The sequence below is a fragment of the Pterocles gutturalis genome, unplaced genomic scaffold, assembly GCF_000699245.1.
Source record: "Pterocles gutturalis isolate BGI_N339 unplaced genomic scaffold, ASM69924v1 scaffold47374, whole genome shotgun sequence".
In the NCBI taxonomy this organism is placed as follows: domain Eukaryota; kingdom Metazoa; phylum Chordata; class Aves; order Pterocliformes; family Pteroclidae; genus Pterocles; species Pterocles gutturalis.
The window spans coordinates 28,758-52,607 of NW_010137496.1; the positions used below are offsets into that span (position 1 = coordinate 28,758).

At 37.3% G+C, this 23,850-nt stretch overlaps 1 protein-coding gene across 1 annotated transcript in view; it reads left to right on the plus strand.

Moving 5' to 3' along the window:
- Window positions 1–23,850, plus strand: part of ARID4B (AT rich interactive domain 4B (RBP1-like)) — a gene marked incomplete at its 5' end in the record, with an annotated part of 52,184 nt that overhangs the window by 25,358 nt on the left and 2,976 nt on the right. The window contains 6 exon segments of the mRNA XM_010082619.1: window positions 6,365–6,613; window positions 12,975–13,059; window positions 13,936–14,128; window positions 16,519–17,730; window positions 19,612–19,722; window positions 22,230–22,445. Coding sequence (XP_010080921.1) covers window positions 6,365–6,613; window positions 12,975–13,059; window positions 13,936–14,128; window positions 16,519–17,730; window positions 19,612–19,722; window positions 22,230–22,445 — 2,066 coding nt within the window.

A 23,850-nucleotide genomic window follows, 5' to 3' on the forward strand; every position in this document is an offset into this window, starting at 1 on the left:
TGTGGAAGTAATGGTTTTAAAATGTAGCATTGCATAGTTGGTGCAATTTTCCTTTGTAGCATCTAATGTTAACTGTTGTAACTGTGCAAAGACTTGAGTGAAAGCCAACCAATGGAGAACTAAGGGGCTTTTCTACACACTGAACAAAGTAGGCAGTTGAACATGTTCCCAAGAGACACAGTCCAGGAGCCTAGCAGAGTTTTTAGAAGGTGTGGGGCTTTTAATATAAGCTAATAAAATAAAAAGTAAGCCTTTAAAAATTTCATAGTAGATAGTTTGTGAACTGAGGTGTAGGTTAATTGCTAGTTAATCAATAGTAGTAAGAAAATTTATTTCTTAAGTGATTAATTCAACTCCAAGGATTTTTGTTGTGTGGTTTGTTTTTTTAACTTTGCTCTAAAGCACCTGAGACAAGCTACCGTCAAGAACTTTATACTGAACTGAAAGATTAAGTGCTCAGAATTCAGGTAATAATTTTGCTTTCCAGCAAAAAAAATCATCAGACTTGTATATTGGTAGTACTTGGATATTTGAGGTGGCCAGGCAAAATTCTTTGAAGTAATTCCAGTTACACTACATGAAGACTGCAAGAGGTTTTGTTCTTGTGTTTTCCTTCTTTTGGCTGAGGTGCTGCTTTCTCACCAGGCTGTCACTTTTAGTACTCTGAGATAGTTCTTACTTGATCTTATAAATCTTCTTGAATTTTTTTCTTCATGAAAACTGCCTGCTTTTTTATCTCATTCAAGGAATGCATGAACAAATGTTCTTAAATACTTTAGAAACCTAACCACTTCTGGTTGTCTCATACTGCTGGTTTAGGCCTTCATGGTATGGTTTTCTGGGAATTGGTACTGTCATGTTTTTACAGTATGAAAAGGAGAACATACTAAACCTCTTCAGCTAATAATCTTGAATGGAGTTAAACCATTCATTGACATGCAAGGGAAAAATCCTAATCTTAGAGCTGTTATATACATCGTTACATACAGTAACAACATTTCCCCTCCTATAAGCAGTAGGAGGGAACTAGGAGTGATAAAAGCAGTAGTGGAGAACTAGGTTAAGATGGGCATTGTGTGACGGGAAGGGTTTTACTAGATTTATTACCCTTGTGATGGGCAGGGTGATTACCTGCTGTGCCTGTGCTGGTGATGGCTTCTATTTGTACAAGAGTTAAATTTTCTGGAAGCACTTGATGGGGATTTTCTGAAAGCAATTTACAAGGAGATTACGTAATAGCCAGAAGCTCCTTTCCACCTAGTGGAGATAACAGATTGTTAGAGGCAATGTTTTTCTTCAGGTCCTGTTAAAATGACATATCAAAGCTTTATGGTGGTGAATGTAAAATGGTAGCAGGTAGGTTAAAATGTTTTGGAGTGAAGGAGATTTGATGCAGAAAGCATATCTTCTAGCTTCTGGATTAGTGTTGAGAACTATATATTGAGATAGCTTTCTTCAGTCTGATTTAGGTTTATATGGAATTGATTAGCTTGGGAGAAGGGAGAGAAATGCGTCGTGTTCATTGCACGGTTGGTGTGAACATCTGCTCTGAATCTTAGACTGTTGGTGTGTATGCAAAAAAATACATTTTTAAAAAGCATACTTAGGTAATTTCATTTATGGGAATGTATTTCTATGCTCTTATTTGTGATGTGTGTTCTATTTATGTATTCCAGCTGCCTTTGTGTTGTGAAGGAAGTTTTCGTATAGTCATGTTTTCAGAAACACTCTAGTTTATCTTTTTTTCTTAATATAGAGTACACACTGATACATACGTATATGTAAGGATTGCTTTTGATACAGGAATAAACTGCTAATGACACAATAATAAAATGTACAGTGATAGTGCGTCCTGTGCGTGTATCACGTTGAATGGAAGGGAGGCATCTTTGATGTGGAAGAAGTGGTTCTGTCATCACATTTTACATACTTTATGGTCACTACGGAGGCTATTAACCACGGTAGCTGTCACTGAGACTTATGTGCATGGGTGTGCCCTTTAACATTCATCAAATACTAGATGTGTTCGAGCTGAGTGTGAACCATTGCCATAAAAATGAAAAGTGATGTAGTCTTCAGCCAGACTTCTGAACCATCCCTTATCCTTTCCAGTAATGTTTCAAAATACTTAAATAAAAACCAAACCAAAACAACAACAAACCCCCCAAAACCCCACACACAAACAAACCCCAAAACCAACACCTCCCCCCAAAAAACCCTCAAAAAACCAAACCACCCCCCCAAAACAAACAAAACCCCACAACCAACAACAAAAAGCTTGGCTGAATGATTAGAGGCAGTAACATGAGGTCTTCTCATTTTTCTGCTCCGTAGCAGCAGAGCAGAACACTGGTTACAGAGTACATGCTTGCATGGTTGAAGTGTACTGTACTACTCTCAGATGTGATTCAAATCAAGTTAATGCCTTTCCCCTTCCCTCTGAATGATGGACCATAACTGCATTTATTCAGATTTTCTGTGTGTGTAGACAGAAGTCCTTGGAGCTTTTATTTTTAGGTTTTCTTTGCAACTTCAGAGGGAAGACAAATACTGGTGAATTTTTGGGGGTTTGTTATTTTATTTAATTAAAGATGAGATTCTAGTGTCATGACATAAATACAGGTCTTAATGGCCTCTCTGCCTTAAAACTTAAGGGCATCTTAGTACAGTTCTGATTGAGAAAATCAGAGTATGAAGGAGACTCGACATCTTCCAGCTCTGTATTATGTGAAGTAAAGGTTAAATAATGTTCTAGGATGAGAAAAAGAGGAAAAGGAGGGAAACAAAAATAGAAGCTAATAGCTAAACTTGAAGTGTCAATTACACCAGAGTTTATTTCTGCTAGTGGTTCAATTAACTGTAATGACTTAATTGAACCAATAATTGAACTAATCTTGCTTCCTCAAGTTTTGAGCGTAACCCCTGAAAAAAATAATCTTGCATTTGCCATCTCACCTGCTGCGTGTGCCAGCATGGCGTTTCAGGGAAGTAGTAGTAGGAGGAGTTAGGTTTGCTGCAAAACGGGGATCGTAGGAGGGAGATCCAGTGCTGCAGATCACACCCTGTCTCATAGGTTTCACCCAGGCTTTGTGGCAATGCTGTGGTTAGTGCCAGAGGTTGTGGATTGAAAGACATTTGCATGATATTGCAGTTTCTTTAGGTGGTGTAACAGCATGTGCTATTTCATCTATTCATATCTGCTTGTTGATAAACTTACCCTTATTACAGGCTTGTTGGTGTTAAATCTTTATATTGACAGAATTACCCACCATATATGTGTTTTTGAACACTTACAGTATTTTTAGCTTTTTGATGATCTCACAATTTCCATTGGAACTAGTGATATTATATGATCTAAACGTTTTAATGGTTTTACTTTATTAACAGATATTTTTGCATTTTAATTTATTAATTTCCTGATCCTGAAGGTTTGTGTTCCCATTCCATGGGAGATGGGGTGAGGGTATTCTTTGTCTGCAGTTGTAACTGGAAATGCTTTTGAGTCGTCCTGATACGCTTTTTGGTGGTACTTTGGTTTCTGGAACACAGTTACCCTTATATTGCTGTGTCTTGTGTACAGTGTGCGTGCACATCTGCTGCTGCCTTGTTTCATCAGCTGCTGCTTGTGTTCAGATTGTTGCAGCTTTGTGGCAAATATTGCTTGGTACTGTTTTTAAGTTGACAATTACTGTCAGCTGCCAAGAGGCTTGTTTGTTTGTTTCTCTCCCCTCCTACCCGCCCCCTGAGATTTTGACTAAACAGCACTAAAGGAAATCCGATGTTCTCATGGATACATACATGGACAAATGAGTTTGACTGTGCATGCTGGATGGCTACAGTCACAATTTTCTCTTACAGACCTCTGTTTCATGGCAGTTGTGGCTTTTTCTTCATTTGCATTGCCAGGTTTGAGCTTTTAATGGCTTTGTAAAACAATATATTTTCTTCCCTGCAACCATTGGAATATGTTTTTGGTTTTGATTCTTTTGTTCCAGGAGCTGTATGAGTGTGCTGGTTTTTCTGCTCCAAAATGATGAATGTTCTTTGCTTTTGTTTCATAAAATCTCCAGTTTACGATCGCTAACCAAATCACTCCTTAGAACACTCTTTAATTGCAGCTATCTCTGCTTCCATTTTGCTTTTGCTTCCTGATATTCCTTCAGCTGTGTACAGTCTGCGCTTCACATCTACTTGACCATCCAAGTTACTCAGCTTCACAGTGAGGGTTTCATACCTCTCTTCCAGAGAAGTTCTGGTATTGTCATGGAGTCTTTGTAGGGTATCTGTTGGGACACCAAGAAAGCCATAGGGTGATTAAGGTGAGAGAGACTCCAAACTTATTCAACTTCCAAAGAGCCACTGGCACCGTAACTACCAGTGTCTGGAAAATCCTGAATCTCCCTCATAGGCATGCTTTTCTTTGCAGACAGCATTCAAGGATTGTGCCGCTAGTTCTTGGAAGGTGGTGTTGGGTCGGAACCTGGCAAAATTTGGTTCATTACAATTTTGAAAAGTCTTTAGTGGGAAATCACAACCTCATCTTGTTCTCGGAGCAGTGGTGGCTGTGCTCCTGATGCCAGGGTTTTTTAGCTTTGTATGATAATAGCTGTTAAGCTGAAGTTAGCTAGGAGTTTTGATTTAGTGCAGCATAGTTTAAAAGCATTGAAATTGCTAGTTGGTGCTTTCAGTTATTAGCTGAGGAATTTTATTCAGGAATTTTTCATCTGAATTTTACCATGTGATGTGGTGGAAATGGAAGGAGCTTTCAAAGCTCATTCATTTATGTTGCATTTTTTAACTTCAGTGGTTTTACCTTCACTAGTAAATTAGCCCAGTGAAAGTATGTAATAAATTGAGTCTTGGTCTTCCAGAACAAAACTTTCTGGTCCATGTCATGTAAACCTGAATAGATGTATCTTCTGTGATTTGATCTACTTAATACACCATCAGACAGAATTTTTAGCATTTGTTTTGTGGTGTGTGCACATATATATGTATTTATGTGTCTGTATATATACATATATGTGTGTGTTGCAACATTCATTTCTGAAGTAATTTCATTAAATCAGTGTGTTAATGCTACAGCTGAATTTTAGCTTACTGTTCTGAATTCTCTTTTGGCAGCTAATTCAATAATAATACTGCAGTTTTACTGCTACAAAGAAGCATTTGAATAATTAAAATGCTATTTGATCCTTTCACAGAGAGAAAGTAGCTTGGTTTATCTGATTATTTTCTACCGAAGATTTCATTGAAAGCTCTAGATTATTGATACAGACTTGTGTTAAGGTGTTAACTTTGTTAAGTTAACTGAAATATTGGTGTGAATCAGGCTTAGAGCAGCATTTATCTTTGCTTACCCAGACTGTAATACATTCCAACATATCTGTTCCACATCTAAGGTTTTACAATTATTAGTAGTCTGTGATTATTGTGAATTTAGTAGGCATCCCTCATCTGTTCTGTGTTGCACGGAGTGTAGGATTAGAATGATGCAAGGAACAATAATACTGTTTTGTAAAGCTATTTAAGATTAAAAGATATTTTTCCCCTGTGATGTAGTCTGCCTCTTTAAGCTGGTTGGAGATAATTTCAGAACACTGAGCAGCCCATAGGTGCCATTGACTGAGACTGGCAAGATTTGTGGGTTCTTAGCACTTCTGAAAGTTGGTCCAACTATCAAAAAATGTATTCAAAACTAGCTTACCTTTGAAACAGTGAACACCTGCTTGTGTATTAATATAATAGTTAAGTGCAAGTTTGACTTTTATTTAGAAGTCTTTTAGGAAAATTGGAAAGCAGTGATGACATCATAAATTAGCACAGGTTGCTTGATTTGCTACATAATCTCACATAAGGTTTTTAGGTTTTTTTCCCTAAAATCTGGTTTTAGTTGCAGTCACTCTAGGGTGTTGAGATAGAGGTTATTTATTATAATAAGGCAAGGATCTTCTGGGGAAGCAAGTTTGAAGAAGCACTTGTAAAACTGGTGGGTTGAAAAATGAAATTTAGGGAACTTTCTCTATATTGAGAAGGATAAGACTGAACTGAAAAAACTATATTTAAACAAAGGGACTGTGTGAAAGAATCATATAAAGATGAGTTTGAACAACTTCTGCTCATACAGATTTTGATGGATTTTTTTTTCTTTTAGTCAAGTCATTTTTGCACCTTACATTCATTGGATTTTGTGTGTATTGCTATGTTCTATTTTGCTGATATTAGTCAGCCATAGTGCAGTTTCACATATTTGGAGCCTGCCAGTCTCTAATGCATCCACAATATTTATCAATATATGTGGTTTGGAACTGAAAAGCTTATGAAGTATCTCATATTAACTCTACAATTTTTTAAACCTTTCAAGAGATGACACGAATAAGGAAGAATATGAAGATGAAGAAGAAGCAGAGGAGGAGGAAGAAGAGGAGGAGGAGGAAGAAGACAACGATAACAATGAGGAAGAAGAGTTTGAATGCTATCCACCAGGCATGAAAGTCCAAGTGCGGTATGGAAGAGGGAAAAATCAAAAAATGTATGAAGCTAGTATTAAAGATTCTGACATCGAAGGTGGAGAAGTCCTTTACTTGGTGCACTACTGTGGATGGAACGTGAGGTAACTTGAGTTTTAGTTAGTGATTACTTCTTGAATTACTTTTAAAATACACTTGTGTATTTTAAAAACTAAATAGACATCTGGAGTCCTAAACTTTCAGTATTGGTGTTCTGTGAAGGTCGTTGTACTGTATGAAGCTATTAGTTTTTTAACCCTATATAAATAGTACTTCAGTTACTTAGAAAATCATCTTAAAGTGACTTGTTCAAAGAAGGCTTCCTTCATTCCCCATCTTATTTTTAGATCTCTTCATACAGCACGTGGCAGCTCACTCTTCGACAGATTCCTCCTCTGGTTCTCTTATAGCCAATTTTGTCCCGTACAATATTTGAATAGTCTGGTATACACACTCTTTGCAGCGAACCAGAGAGTACACGAGCAGTATAGTATTTACCAAGAGAAGTACAAGATTCTTAGTGGCAAATTAGTGTGCAGCAAATAATTGCATTTAATTCAGATCTGATTTCCACCCCTTCCACCCCTCCTTTTCCTGTGGCTGCCTCAAGCTTCCAAATAGGACTCTTAGCCTAGTGGCTTCTTATGCTTTTCTTAATATGTGCAGGAGTATATGCTTCTTATTGTTTTTAATATAGCATTAATACAAATAAGTTGAAGTATTTTAGCTGTTACAGACTACTTTTCTGGCATTTAAAACTTGAAGCAACTTGGAAAACAGTAAACTAAAGCTTCTGAGTGGCTTTTAAGCCAGTTATCAAGTCTCCTGCTTATTTCTTCATTTTCAATGTATCTGCTCATTGTCCTCATTTGTCATATTTTAAACTTTGTTACTGTGTTTATAGATCTTTAACAAAAATTAGTCTGAGGCAAATCTGCTGTACTTCTTATTTTTCCTCTTCTGGAAAATTTGAGGCTCTTGTGACCTTCTTCTGTCATCAGGACTTTGATTACCATCCTACCTCTGACCAAGAGGGCAGGACAAATCTCATTTATTCAGTGCTAGCAAGATCTGCAAGGTCACAATTACAGAAGCATGATACTTCTCTCCCTCCCTTGAATACATCTCTGCGTCTAGGCCTGGTGATTTCTGGGACCACCTAAGCCACTGCTGAGGAGAAACATCTTGATATTGCTAGTTTTGATATTGATCTTTTGTAGAAGTTTGATCTACGTGTAGACTGATCTACAGGAATGTGATCTTTCACATAAACTATCTTCAGGCAACGTTGGTAAGCATAGTGGGTTATGAAACCAAGATACTGGGGAAGATGCAGCCTGCTCAAGGTGGGATTTGGAATGCGACTAGTGTTTTGGTCATTATCAGGGAGGACTTCCTAAGGAGCATGAATTGCTGAAATTTGCATCTACTTGCTGAGGATTACTGTGTACCATTCCAAGAGGTTTCTTGCTTTTCAACTCCTGTTTTGGAATTCATGTGTAAACATAGGGTTTATTTTCTTTTCTGAGTAAATATTATGCTATTACACATGCTATGAGGTGAGATAATCAGTTTTATTTGAGCAGTAACACTTGAAATCTGAAGAAATGAGAAGTCAAAAATGAGCCTTCACCTTGGAGATCCAAGCACTGTGGTTCTTAGAGGAGAAATCAAGATTCTGTTTTTTGAACAGACATTTTAAACAAATGTGCGGATTGATCTCAGAGGCATTCTGTGACTAGGATATATTTGATAGGAAAAGCATTTTTAGTGAACTTGCACTCATTGTAGAGGTGAGGGGAGTCGTTTGGTCTTTCTGGAAGCAGGACTTGCGTTTATATTCTTATCTGGTGTTTCAAAAGAGCCTTCTCAAAGAGGCAGGGAGAGTAGGATTAGTCACTGAAAAATATATCAGTGATTGAGATTTAGCTATGGGACTGTGTGTGAACTCTGCTAAATGTGGCTATTTTTTTTAATCCAAGTAAAATTACTTAATTTTTTTTTTATTTGACAGTAAGAGTGGGTATGCCTGAGCTTAAGGCACCATCTAGACGCTTTGATATTTTAGTATTGTGAGGACAAGTCTTGCATGATGTAATAACTCGATTTGGCTTTTAGTCAGTCACAATCTGGAAAAATAACTACTTTACTTGGACAGATAGCAATTCCATCCTCTCCTTATTCATTGTAACTTCCTTCTACTGTCTAGCAGGGACAAGTACTGTAACATTAAGTTATGGGATGTATTGAACTAGGATTTTTCTAATCATCCAGGATTTTTTAAATTCTGTCATTCTCCTACCGCTTGAAGTTGACTTTCTTGTTTCCCCTTTTGGTCGGTATGCCATTTAATGGCCTGTTCTTTAAACCTGTAAGCCTGAGCAGGAATCCTAAATAACTACTAATGTTTCTTATCACAAGGTAACTTCAGAATCTGTCTGGGATTCAGAATAATAGTGTGTGCTTGCACGTGCACACGCCTTGGGGTACTTGGAATGGAATTTGGTAAACTTGGTGCTCATCTTTTATAGTTTTTTTTTTTAAATGCTCTGCAACCGGTGACAATAACAACTGTGGACCTTTTTTTTTAATAGTAAATGGAAAATACAGAAATGGAATATAGCATAACAGCATTGTACAGCTGCACTACTTTATGCTAAGGCATCTTGTTGTTAGCTCCTGAGATTCAGGTGATACGTGTCTCTGATAAAGGTAAAGAACTGTAGTGTTCAGTGGAGGCTGACTTACAGTGGAAGGGAATGGTAAAAATCTCTACCCTGTTGTAGATAACTTTTTACATTACCATGTTAACTAGAAAAAGCTTTATGAGAGAAACTGTATTTCTTCTAACAGGCCAGTCATGTTCTGAATTATTTATGCTTTATATGGAACTGAAACTTCCCCAGTGCCTACAGGGCCAGTTCCTTCTGTCATCTTTTAAATTTTCAGCTGCCAGTGCAAAGAAAATTCATTGTGCGAGTGTTTGAGGTGAATTTCTTCTGCGATATGTTCCCAGCAATTAAAGACAGAGGGTGCATATTCAAGAAGAATTCAGATTGTTATAACTCCGTGTTGTATGGCGCAATATCACAAGACTGTTATTCTTGAATGTTTCAAGTGTTTAAGACTTATTATTTTCAACGTTTCTTTCTTTCCTGCAGAAGTCTGAGTGTGAAAGTTCTAATTTCTGTCTCGGTTTGTTGAAGCGTTAACAATATACAAATTTTGTACTTTATAGTCAACCGCTGAAATTAAAAGAACTGTGTAGCCAAATTTCAGGTTCTTGAGAGTAGTGTGTGTCAGTGTGGGGTTGGAATTATTAAAAAATAAATGAAATTTAAAAATCAGAGTCCTCATACCTGGTTAGAACATGAAATCCCTTCCTTTCTTTGACCATAGCCGAAGAAAACATTTGATTCTTCCTTGTTAGCAGATACAGACAGTATACTGGAACTTTTCAGTGCATTTGCCAAGGCTTGCTAGTTCCTTGAGGTCATTTGTCTTCCTGAGAAAGTGGTATAAACTTAGAGGCTGGAAAAGTACACTTTTTTCCCTAGTTTCCCCTCTAGTACTTCTGTGGAGGATTGACTATGCAATCTTTGAGAATATGTTGTGGTTTATTTTAGCTTGCAATCAGTACATACACTTACACAAATTGCCAATTTTTTTTTTTTTTGTGCTATATAGCTATTAATTTCATTCTTCCCTTTTTCCTTTTTTTCCTTCCTTCCCATTCAAACGCACCTTTCTATCAGACATTCATTTTAATCAATAAGGCAGAAAAGCTTCTCTCCTTACTGGTTTATCTTTGTCTGCATTTTGGTAAGGCAAAAGGGATGTTTATTGTGAAGGCATTCCAGGTTTTCAAATGAAACCTTATTTAAAAAAATATAATTTCTTATTAAATCTTCCCCTCTTGGTTCTCAGACAACTCTTTTTTTGTGCAAACTCTTTTAGGAGCACCTCCCCATCTTGCCTCCTTTCTCTCCACACCCAGCTACTCGCTTTAGGAAGTTGAACTAGGCAAGTGTGGGAGGCGGCACTGCAGTAAAATGACCCAGGTGTTCTGGGAGCACATACTTCTTGTAACGAGAGCTGAAGAACTTATTTTATAATGTTTTTTGTTTTCTTTTGTTTTGTGAACAGGCTGTTTAAAGCGAGGTTAGTTACAAAGAAAGTTTTCCTATTTTAATAAGGTGCAGTTCTATAAAGAAAAGCTCCAGTCTGAGTCACACACCCTGTTCAGGTGCAGCTTGGCATCTGGTGCACTGTGTGGTGCTTCTCTGTCATTCAGTAGAGGAGAATGTAATTTAGGGTCAGGTTGTCAGCTATGCCTTGGGATGTATTCTTTTTGAAGGGTCTGTTTCAAGCCTGGGGTCCAGTTGTCTCAGGTTTAGGCAGACCATATGCATCTGATGTGTGAGTAGTGAAAGGAGCTGTGCCATGCAAAGATGGGAAGTGTGGGCATCTGATTCCCTGGAGAGGATTCAAGATTTCTGTGGTGCTGGGCCTGCTTGCAGGGTCTGACTGCTGTTCAGGTGCAGTCAGGAGTAGAGCAGGATGTGCTTCAACTAGGAATGGTGGCTGTCAGACACAGGTTTCCAATTTGTGCTCCTTGAGATGAGGAGTTGTGACCACTGCTTCTAATATGTAGCATTTAAGACCCTGTGGTATCTACAGATACTCACATAGGATTCTGCACTTCCTCTCTCTGCTGCTTCAGTACGCTTCCTAGTCTATTAGCTGTCGCCCCAACAGATAGTACAGTTACCTTGAATCACGGATGGTATGTGCAGTGCACAGATTTTGCATATGGGGAAGATTGTTTTCTTATGGGAAATGCATAGAATGAGTGAATACAAATTCTGTATTATGGTAACATGGTTGAAACAGAAAGGACTCTGTCAGAATAATTGCTTTTCACCATGTTTTTGTTCACTCTTAGTGCTGTTTTCATGCATGCATTTAGACCTAATGAAATGCTCTTACATTTTTATGGGTTGCAAAGTCCATTTGGCAGTCTGGAGGGGGAAAAAAATCCAAGAAATTGTTTTGGAAAATTTTTTCAGAGACTACTGCTACTTCATTTTTCACTATATTATTATCATAGAATCATAAAGGTTGGAAAATGCCTCAAGGATCATCAAGTCCAACTGTCAGCCCACACCACCCAACTCACTAAACCATGTCCCTAAGCACTATATCTGAATTTAAGTCAATAAAGTATGGTATTCAGCTTCTGGAATCTCTTGTATAGATCTCAACTTCGAGTATACAGGAGAGCAAGTTGGAAACTTTTGTATTTTTCTCTAATGTTTTTAAATTTGTATGTCAATACTGTAGATACAATTGACAGTAGTTGCAAAGAAGCTGAATTGGGACTGTATCAAACTGGTGGTCAAGTAATCCCAGCGGGCAAGCCAGCATGCTCATGAGTGCATTGTGCTTGGATCCATCTTGTGCTAGTTCTGTGTGTGTGTGGTTTGGGTTGGTTTTTTGTTTTGGTTTTTGAGGTTGTTTTCTTCCCCTCTGTTTTCATGTTTACCTTTGGGGATCACAATTTGTGTGGCTGTACATTGAAGCAAAAGTTAATACATGTGAATTTTTAACTGACCTATTTCTTATTCACACACTTCTTGAATTCACAGTTGAAGTAGGACAGCAGATTATGCTTATTGGGAGCATAAGAAAAATTTAATTTGGAGAAAAAGAATTGTTTGAATTGATTCTTGAGGTTTTTCAGAAATATACAATGAAACTGGCAAGTACAGTGCCACAGTTACAGGATATTCTTACTAAGAGTGTACTTTTCTAGTCTTGGATTTGTATTTTAAAAGTCCAGTCTTAGATAATAAGAATCCTGTTGTTAATATCTTGTTGCTATTTAGTATGTTTTTGTCTAGTATCATTCTGATATAAAATGGAAACCTCTAACTGAAAACAAATTGAAAAGTGGTAGTGTTAAGTTAGTGACTCAAAAGTTAGTGATTCCTGAATGTTAGTCACTCCAAATACCCCTTTGGAGACACTGAGGCTCAAAAGAGTTTTATTTTTGTTAGCTGGTCAGGTTTTATGTAGTTGGAAGAATTTATTTTACTGTTAAGGTTTTACAGTATGTATACAAAGTATATGTCTTGGAGATCCATACAGAGTTAGCATTCTGGTAGTTTGTTTTACGCATATATATGGCTTTCCTGCTGTTCAGTGCAGGCTGGAAAAATACAAGCTTTAACTCTTACCCATCAATGTAAAAAAACTTCATCCTGGATGCCCCAGCATATGAAGAATTGAACCTTAGCTGAAACTTCACATATTGAAAACTACACAAATGACTTCTGTATTCAAATTCCAATTCAGTTTTTATGTGGCTAATCATTTTCTTTTTCCTCCATTCATTTATCTTATTATGTTGTGATTATGTGCTTAAAACCATAAGCATGTACAATTTTTTTTTTTTGCTTGTAGGTATGATGAATGGATAAAGGCAGACAAGATAGTGAGACCAGCTGATAAAAATGTACCAAAAATTAAGCATCGAAAGAAAATAAAGGTAGTTTCTCTCCCTTTTTCCTCCCTTGTTCCCCCCAACTTTGGTTTAATATATTCTTAAATACTCCCCCCGTCTTTCTCACATTTTGATTGGCATACAAATGCTTGACAGTAAAAGTGACTTCCTAGCCTTTTAAAAACTATAATTTTTTTATCAAGGTTTTGTTTTTTCACTTTAGGTTGGGGAGGAGAAGCTTCTCTTTCCTTCTTTCCTGTATTTTTAAATGAAATTAATGTATGCATTTATAGAAGACAAAGGCAAAGGGATCCATTTTATCATCAGTGGGGGGATCCAACTGCGGGGGCGGGGGGGTGACATTTGGGATATCCTCTGCTGATTCTGGAGAGCAAACCTATGACTAGTCCATGTGTATGTGACACTATCACTTCATTTTGTAGCATTTCTTTCTAAATTAATTCTTTTTAACTGATACTTAGGCTTAGGTTATGAAATATTCCTTGGGCAAAATGAATCTTTTCTTTCAGCCACAGATGTGAATGTTCCTGCTGCCTGTGCCCCTCCCCGCCCTGCACAGTGGTGCCTCTGGAACCTGAGCTTTGTTCTAGAGCTCCCTGCCCCTTGTGACTGAGTGGGGTGTCCTAGCGCTGCCCTGCCACTGGTGAGCCTGGCATCCTGTGGTGCCACTGCTCCTAGAGCGCTGGCGGTGTCTGCTTTCCCATTTGTTTCAGTGTTGACAAAGTTCCAGTCTTCAGTATAAATGTTTTGGCATGGACACTAGAAAGGTATTTGTAATCCTTTAAAGAAAGAGAGCTTTTCTTTACAATGTTTAAGATAACTGTAAGCATTGCTTAACTGTAGTCTATGTTAAGATGTATTCTCAAATGAGAAGAATTTTTAATCTTTTTTTTCACATAGCATAAAACTGACAAAGAGAAGGAAGAGAAGTATTCTCCTAAAAACTGCAAATTGCGACGTTTGTCAAAACCACCCTTTCACACCAGTACATCGCCAGAGACTGGGTCCAAACTTGACAGCACTGAAGCCAAAAATACTGAACAAGCTCCAGTTAAATCAATAGAAATTACTTCTATCATTAATGGGCTACAAGGTATTGTACTGAAACTTTTTCTAATTCTGTAAACGGCCTTTAAACAGTAGTAAATGGCAATGGAAAACAACAGATGCAACTGTACACTTGAGTCTTTCTGACTAATTATAACATCATCTTCATAAATAACCCTTGAACAAAAGCAGTATTCACAGTTTTTGGAAACAGGTATTGTGGATTCAGTGTATGTTAACAGTCTTAAGAATTACATCTTTTGTCATCCTTTTTTTTGTTTGATACACAGCAAAGCATTTTGCTTCCTATATTATTTCTAAATTTTAATTTTTTGATTTATGTAACGTTTAGAATCCAGGAATTTTTTATGCCTTGAAAAATTGAATTAATAAAGCTAGGTTTTGCTATTATCATGTCTGTTATTCCTAACATTGTTTTCCCCTTCCCACACCGTTACAGCAGCATTATAATAACTAGTTGCTTCTTTTCATCCTTAGTTTAGTGTGTCCTTCCAGAAAGATATGGTGTAGGTAGTTTGGGTAACCACCAATTTTTGTGAAAGTTGTATTAATTTAATAATCTTTCAGACTTATTTGAACTTGGATGGTATTGGCCACTGGGTTCCAAATTTGTAGGTAGAGTAACAGTCAACATAATCTATTCTCATTTCCTAAGGAAATGAAGCTTAAACAAAGCAATTAGTGATTATGATAATTACACTATTACTAATGCTATAATTAATCTGTAATTCTGATTACAAAAGCCCCACTTGACAATACACCCTCTAATATTTTGGAAAGCTGAGTGTTTTCCATATTACATAATTTCCAGAAATGTTTCTAATTGCATGCAATTCTTTTATCATTTAAGGCCACACAGATTAATACTGAGGACTAACATTTTTTCTGTTACTTGTGGGTTGTTTTTGGTTTTAAATATGAAAGGCTCTAATGTTTTGCTATTCTTTTTCCTGCAGTTTGAGCTGTGTGCCCAAAACTTTTTACAGTGTTTTGGTTTTGGTTTTTTTCCCCTAAACTGGGATGATTCATGCTGTTGTATTCAACTTTCCTTTGAAGGACACAGCCAAGTACATAGGTTGAGAGAAAACTTGAGGGACCTAATTTTTGGTTGTTTTTTTTTTTAAATGTGGTGGTTTTGGCTTTTATTTCAAATGTCAAATTTTGATACCTCATGTTATTATAGTGATGTAGTTTTGATCCACTAAGTTATGGGAAAGGCAAGTGTTAGAAGTCTTTAAGTGAGAGAGTTCTTGGAACTTTAGGCCAAAATGTCTACCATAAATGTTTAATTAGAAAAAAGCAAACAACACTGAAAGAGTTGTGTAAAACTTGCTTTCAGATTGAGCCTTAGAGTAGAATTTAAGATTCTGCCTATCTTAAAAACAAACAAACGAAGAAAAACAATTGAGGCAACATTTCTCAATGTATTTTGTCCTGTACACCTCTTCTTTCTGTTAGTGTGCTCTTCTCAAAGTTCATCGTATTTCAGGAAACTTTTTTAAAAAAAGGTAATTCAACTTTGATCATTTCAGTGAATTTCATTGACAGTGTTTGTTTTTCCTCTCTGTCATTGGTTACATAATCATCTTTAAAGAGCTGGTGAGTTTTAGTGAGGATTTGAGAATGAGAGATGAGAAGTAGGATGACAAGAGTTAAACTCTGTATGTCAACAAACATGGATGAGTTACACATCAAGGAGTTACCCATATATATTTGAGCCTATTCTCATTGTTTCTCCATGTGTCCATATCTTTTCCCACTGAATGGGCTTGTTGTTGGTTCTTTCTCCATTATATCTTTGTTCTTCTTTTTTCAGTTTATTTATTCCTGGCTCTGAATTTTCTTAGTGTTGTCCTACACTCCTACTGTTCATTTATTCCTCCAAGTGCCTTTCGTTATTGCTGTCACTTCCTTTTTCCAGGCTGGTCATCAGGTTGGTTTGTTAGAGATGATTGTCTTTGTTATTCTGTCCTTTTAGACTGGATTCTCCAGGGAAAGTACTGTCACTGTTCTTGGCTTTGGAAAAAGGGCAGATGATGGTAGTGTTTGTAACCCCTAAGAAATAGTCAGAGTTTTTATGTTAACCACATCTTTCAATTTCTGTTTTGGTTAATTATGTAGAAGTTTGTATTTTATGGATTGATGCACTCCATTCTTTCTTCTCCTCTTCAAAAATTCCTGGAGATGTACTGTATAATACTGAATTTTCCTAGTTCCTAATCTAGCCATTGTACCTTCTAATAGAACAGGAAATAAATTTTTGACTTCTTCACGAGGTACCATTTAAAATATATACTACTAGTGATCCCTGTAACGTGCTTGCATCTGTACAGTTTTCTTTACTTTTTTTTTAAAGAATTCTCTGTAACCAGCATCAAGACAAACTTTTGTTTTGTTTTATTTATTTTTAATTAGCTTCTGAAAGTTCTGATGATAGCGAGCAGGAAGATGACCAAAGTGCCCTGAATGTACATGCTGATGGCAAAGAGGAATCTCAGCGCGAAGCTGTAAGCCAAGATAAAAATGAACCCTGTTTGAAAGAAGAACAGAGTGGTTCATCGCTCCCAGAAGAAACTAAAGCTCTGACAGATGTCGTAGTGCCCAAGTCAGGATCCAAGTCTCCTGAAAGACTGCGAAAAGAGATGGAAGAGTTATCTGAAGATACTGACTCTGATGGAGATGATGAAGCCACAAAGAAGAGAAAGGATGTAAAAAAGGAGGTAGTGGATAAAACAGCAAAGCCACAGGTAAAACGTGGTAAACGAAGATACTGTGTTGTAGAGGAATCTTTAAAGACTGTGTCGCCTAATAGAAAGGATGAGAAATGCAAAAACAAAGACTCCCTTAGTTTAGAAAACAGCAGTAACAGCTCCTCAGATGAAGATGAGGAAGACAAATCTAAACTGAAAATCACGCCAACTAAGAAGTACAATGGACTAGAAGAGAAAAGGAAGTCTTTACGAACAAGTACTTTCTACTCAGGATTTTCTGAAGTGGGAGAGAAAAGAATAAAGCTTCTAAATAACTCTGATGAAAGACTTCAGAACACCAGAGCGAAGGATCGAAAAGATGTCTGGTCAAGTATTCAGGGACAATGGCCGAAGAAAACGCTGAAGGAACTATTCTCAGACTCTGACACTGAGGCCGCTGCCTCCCCTCCACATGCTGCTCCTGAAGATGCTGCAGCAGAGGAGCAGCTTCAGACTCTTGCAGAAGAAGACATTTCTTTGCCTGGCTCTGAACTTGAAAAATCTTTGCCAGCTGGCATGGATGTTAAACCTGTTGAGGAGAAACCGACTGAAGTGGGAGAAAAGAAAGTTGAATTTCCAAGCAGTGGCAGTAACTCAGTGCTAAATACTCCTCCTACAACTCCTGAATCGCCTTCATCTGTAACTGTAACAGAGTCCAGTAGGCATCAGTCCGGTGTCACTGTCTCTGAGACACTGCCACCAAATCAAGAAGAGATACGAAGCATTAAAAGTGAAACAGATAGCACAATAGAGGTGGACAGTGTTGCAGGGGAGCTGCAAGACCTCCAGTCTGAGGGAAATATTTCTCCAACAGGTTTTGATGCCAGCGTCAGCTCCAGTAGTAGTAATCAACCAGAGCCAGAGCATACTGAAAAAGGTAAAGGAAAGGGTAAACAGAGCTATCTTCAACCTAACCAGCTCTCATTTTAGCATTGCTGATGTATTTTCATGCTATTATGGTTACATCACTGGAAGTTTAATTGTTGGAGGAAGTGGTAGCCTGCTATCTACTTCAAATGTGTGGAAATGGCATAATGATCTAGTGAATAAAATGTAATCTGCTAGGAAGTTTCTTGGCCTTTTATCAGGAATTATGATGGTTTCAGCGAGGAACAAAGTATATAAGAATAAAGTTTATACCAGACCTGACAAGGAAAGCCCAGAGCAAACTGTAATACATTGTATAAGGAAAATTTATTGTAGCAAGACAGATACATTTTCGGTACCTTGCTTGAAAGTAGAAGATACTGTTTCTTACATAAAATTTTTACTCTCTGTAGACTGTTTGGGAGGAGAAAGTGCCCATTATTGCATGCTTAGGCAACCCTTTCAAACTTGCATCTAATGAAATTCATGTTTTAGAAAGACAGAAGTCAAGCTAATAACAAACATTGATCTTATTTAGCTATGTTTCACTTTCAGATGTGATTTTTGCAGTTTGAAATTCCTGTTCTGAGACCACTAGAGAATAGGGGATAATAAACACTGCCAACAGTTGCGCAGGTGATCTTGCCTGCTTTTAAACTGTTTTCAAGGCTGGATCCAAAAGTTCTTTTTTGTGAAAGTCGCTGGCTCTTTTACAATTCCATCAAAAGTACAGCTACTTTTGCTGTGCTAAAAGTGCCTAAAAAATTAATACAAAGGCGGGGGGGGGAAGGCAAAACATGTCTGAATATAATCCTGAGATGACAGAAGCAGTTCCTTCATCTCAGCAGATTTCAGTTAATAATTAACTGAATTTCCTCAAAATGCCCTGAAGCTGTGTTACCTTCATCATTCTGAGTTGTTCTTTTGAAAGGATGCAACAAAATGTGTTTCCTTAAACAAAGGAAAGAGTTTGGAAGAGGTGAATATGTAGCCCTCGGTAAATATACCTGTATTGCTTTGTTAATTATAGATGGGTAGGTTTAAAACTTAATTTGCTTGCTTTTTTATATAAAAGGAAATTATTGCCACATGAAAGAAGTTTTACACTATTGCACGATATTACTTTCACATGCATTAGACTTTAACTTCCCCTCTGATTTTGTCAGCATGCTGCCTGTTTTAGAAGACTGGGTTTCTTAATTTAAATGGCTTTGTTACAGGAGTCATTTTTAATCTGTAAGTTCGGTGATTGTGGAACAATGTTTGAACAGCTAGAGTTTGCTCTTTCAACTTGTGTACTAAAATTCTTTTATCTTCCTTTTCTACTTTTCCCCCTTGTAGTTAAAAATACCAGTAGACTTTTTCCTTTGTTTTTTTTCGTTTGCCTTCTTTTTTTGTTGCTTTGTTTTTTAACATTAACAAAGATTTTTTTTAATACTTTCAATTAATGTAATTAACTATCACAAGTGATAGTTTCAGTTTTTTTCACAGCTTACAAGTGCAGCAGGCTTTTTTGAACATTTTTCAGTTCCAGTAGTTCTTGATAAGTTTTTCAAATAAATATATTCTTATTTCATTTACAGTATTAAAAACATAAAAATCCTTGTGGATCAAGAGAAATTCTGATGATGCATATGGGAAAGTTACTTGTAATTATCTCACATATGCACTCTAGCCAAAAAACTTTGCCTTCCATCCTTCTTCACCTCCTCTTGTGATATAAGTAGAAGCTGAGCCCTATTAAGGATAGGCAGGAACAGTCACATTGTTGTCTACAAGCTTAAGCTTTCATGTGATTTTTTTTGAGACTTTGAGAAAAACACACAGAAGTGCAGATATTTATTTAATTTGTTTCTTTTTTTTCCTTTTTTTTAATTTTTTCCAATTATAGTCTGTACAGGTCAAAAAAGACTTAAAGATGGTCAGGGAGGAGGTAGCTCCTCAAAAAAGCAGAAAAGAAGCCACAAAACATCTGTGAACAACAAAAAGAAGAGTAAAACTAGTAAGTACAGCAGCTCAGCATGAAATTAAATGTGTGAAAGTACTGTGTCATTTGTTTGAACAATTGTAGGAGATGAAATCTGGAAATAAGAAATGTATTAGGATGAAATGTTCTCACCAGGGAATTACTAATACTATTTAAATGAAGAAACTACTCTTGCTGAATGGCAAAGTGTTTGTTTTTAAATGTCTTGTGTTATATTTGGGCCTGTTTCTAAGAGGTCCTTAATATCATGGGATTCAGAAGACTAAGAAGAGCAAGTATTTCTCATTTGCTAGAATTGGGCCAAGCATCTCCGTGGCATGATAGCTGCATGTTTTAGAGGGGACCTGGATTAAATTATAGTTTGCATTTTCTGATGGATGACTTTTTAGAGGTCAATATATCTTCCAGTAGCAAAAGTGAGAATAATTCTAGAAAAATGCAGGCTCTGTTTTCTTCCTGTATCATCTGTTACATCTTCAGTAAATAATGCAGCTTTTGCAGCTTTTCTGGAGTTACAGAAGCTAATTGGAATAGAAACCACAGTACTGGGGAAGAGGAGCTTAATAAAAGCAGAAGTGTGCTAGAGAGACATAATACACGTGTGTTCAGGAGACAGCAAGATCAATTACTGCCTCATTGCAGTGTTAATAAAAAATACCAGGGAACAGACAGTTGGAGAGTGAAGCTGAGAGGATAGTCAAAAAACGCAGTTAAAGCAAGAATAGAAAGCATATGCTGTGAAGTCTGTACTTTCTGATCTGGTATTTGCTTTCACCCCACTTGTCCTCCGTGTTGATTGATCTCCTCTTCACATTCTCTCATCCTCATTCATTCTATTTCACTAATCTCCTCCTTCTATAATCCTTATTCCTTCCCTCACCGCAGGAATTAAAGTAACAAAACAAGCTGAATCTACTCAACTACTACATAACTTTTTTAGCCTTGCCACTGTTCCCTTTGACTAGGTGAATTTATCCCTTTTTCTTAACCTGTGTCATTATCAGGATGCAAGCACTTCAAAGCTAGAATTGTTTCTTGTGCTGTGTAGTTCTTGGTGTGTATGCACTCTTTTAGTTAGACTTCAAGCACTGCTGTATGTAATAAGGGCAATAAATAGACAAAATGTGGAGTCGTGAGCAAAAAATGCTTTTTGCAAAATTCAGGTATACCAGTTAAAGCTGCTTTTGTAGCAGCTTCAGCTCTTGCCTTTGGATTAAGCCAGCAGGCAGCAGCAGCTCTGCAGCCAGATGAATTTTTTCATACCATGTGTATCTTGGTGTTCGGTTTCAGTGTAGATCACCAGATCATGAACCCTGAAAGTCTCTTTTGGTTCTGGTCTTTATTTGGCAAAACCTCGGGCAGGTACAACTGAAGCATAAGTTTCAATTGAATTTAACATGTTTTTAAAACAACTCTAATAGAGATTCTGCAGCTTCCCTGGGCATTTTATTCCAGTGCTTCACTAGACTTGTGTTGAATTATGATCTCTTGCCCCTGCTTCCACCCCAGTTTTATTTTCGTAATGCTAAGCAAGCTTCATCTTTTAATCATGTCTTTTAGACATATTGTTACTCTCCTTTGGGTGATGGGATTAGGAAACTGCATTCAGTTCAGCCTGTTGCTTTATAGTTAAAGTTATTTCAGTGTGAAAGTGAAGTGCTTCTGTTTTGGGTCAGCTGAAGATGTTTTTCTGCAATTAAGGGATTTGATCATCATGTCAGGATTTTTATAGATGATGTCACACAACAGGATAGAGATTTGTATGTATCAAATGCTGTACTAGAAATTAGTGTTTAAAAAAAGACAAACAGGAGATAGGACATACAGTCAGCCTTGCTCACTGTTTCAGAAAAGGTATAGCCCCATAAGCAGAAATACATGGATGATTTTTGCACCTACGTTGACACATGGACCTCTTTGCCTTATTTTCTAATGTAGGCAATTTATTCATGGATGTGGTTCTAAAGCAACAAGTGCGATGCTGTCTTGAACCGTACAGAGGGTGGAGTGCACCTTCCCTATACAGACCTTAAGCAGTTGGATCGTATTCAAGAATCTCCTAACAAGAAGTGTGTCTCTACCCCACTCTGTTAATGTTCTTGCACACATGCTTTCAGCAATGTACTTGCTGATATTCAGGATGGGTTGTGGAGCCCCGTCTGGTACTTTTACCCACCCTCTAGCTCTCTTTGTTCCCCTAGGTCCACATAATGGCTGTGAATCTACCTGCACAGCACTGACTGGACGGTGCTTCCAGTGCAAGGCTTTGCTTTTACAGCATGCCAGAATTAGAGGGGCGCCAGTATGTAGCTGTTTTGTGGTCGTCTTCAGGCACTAGTGATGCAAAGAGCTGTGTGCCAAGCTTCTATACTAGGATGGATTACGTAATCTTAGAGTAAAAGGATTTTGGTCAAGTAAACTCCCATCATATGAAAATCAGCACAGGGGCAGCTTCTGATAAGCTTTGGTTTGGGCAGGAAGGTTGCTTTGTTTTGTAACAATATATCTTCTTGTTTCTTCAGCAAACAGCAGTGACAGTGAAGAACTATCTGCTGGTGAAAGTGTGTCCAAGTCTCAGTCAGCAAAATCAGTTTCTACTGGCATGAAATCTCACCAAACCAAATCACCCGCAAGAACACAATCTCCAGGAAAATGTGGGAAAAATGGAGAGAAGGAGTCTGATCTCAAAGAACAGAATAATCGTTTGCCCAAAGTTTACAAATGGAGTTTTCAAATGTGTAAGTATTTTCTTCAAAACATGCCTAGTGTGGTATTGAGGTATAGTATAAGAAGGCTTTTGGAATTTTGTGTATTTTGGTTTTTTCCCCTAAAATTATTCTGTCCTCAGTTTGCTTAATTTTGTGATAAATCCTAATAAAAAAAAAAAAAAAAACAAAACAAAAAACAAACCACCAACACATTGCAGTGCAGGAAGCTGCCTATATCAAACTCTTGCAGTACTGTTTTTAGATAACAGCTCCTGTGCTGACTTGCTGTTCTTGCCATTCTGTGCAGACCTGTCATTCTGTCATCACTGTTATCCAATATGTGTGCTTCTTGTGGTGATATTTTCTTGCTGTTTTACTCCTCATTCTCTAGTTATTGTTCAGACACTTACATGATTGTAACTTTCTCCCCTTCCGTTTTGCCTTACTGAACCAGGACATGTTTGCTATTTCTAGTAGTAAGATCTTTCAGTGCATTTGTGTCAGTCAGCTACAGGGACACATATAGCTAGGGCTGAGCAGTGTTGAAAGGATCGTGCATTTGCCTGTCTGAAAGACAGTTCAGTAGCTTATTAATGCCTTGATATTAATGCAGCTTCTTAATTGCCTCTGTGTGTGTATCCTACTGCAGCATTATTTGCAGTGGGGAAAAAAGAGAAATAAGATTAAATATTAGGTGCTTGAAGCCTTCTTCCTCAATATAACAATAAGCAAACAATTGAAAATAATTATTTAAAAACAAGAACTTGCCATTTTTAGCCCTATCTCTTACAGCGTTTGGGTATTTGTCTAGTCAGTAATAAATTGTCTTTAGTACCGACTGTGCATGTACAGCACCGCATGAGTTTCTTTCTCTTTGCTTTTAAAGGTCAAATTGAAACTGTGTGGAGTGACTGATTTAAATACTTCTTAAAGTAATCCATAGTATCTCATTCAATATTCACAGATGACCTTAGTGTATGTCATTTCTGAAGTTCCCAGAGCATTATGCTCTGCGCTTTTCTGTGCTCTGTCCCAGGCTGTGTGAAGGCTGCTGTTCTTCACGTAAAGTGGGAACAGGAAAGAGCTGGCACAGCACACTGTGCAGGAACATCTGCTGAATCTTTGTTTTTGCCAACAGCATTCTTTCATGCCCAGGGAATTCTCCACTTAGCCAGCTGCTTCTGTGGTGAGAGAATCTGATCCTGCTTTTTTTTTTTTTTTTTAATCTCCAGACATGAATCTCAGTGTTACTCTACTTGAAAACTTTTTCTCCTAGTGCTTCTTCACAGTCAGGTTACATTCTGCTGCTCTTCAGGACTATGTGATATAATAGGTCTTTATTTAGTCACTTACTGGCCTGCTGAGATTCATTGGACAGATTTCTTGTGCAACATGTTTAAAGAGCTTTTGCTCCTTCTTTCCTTTCTTTCTACCT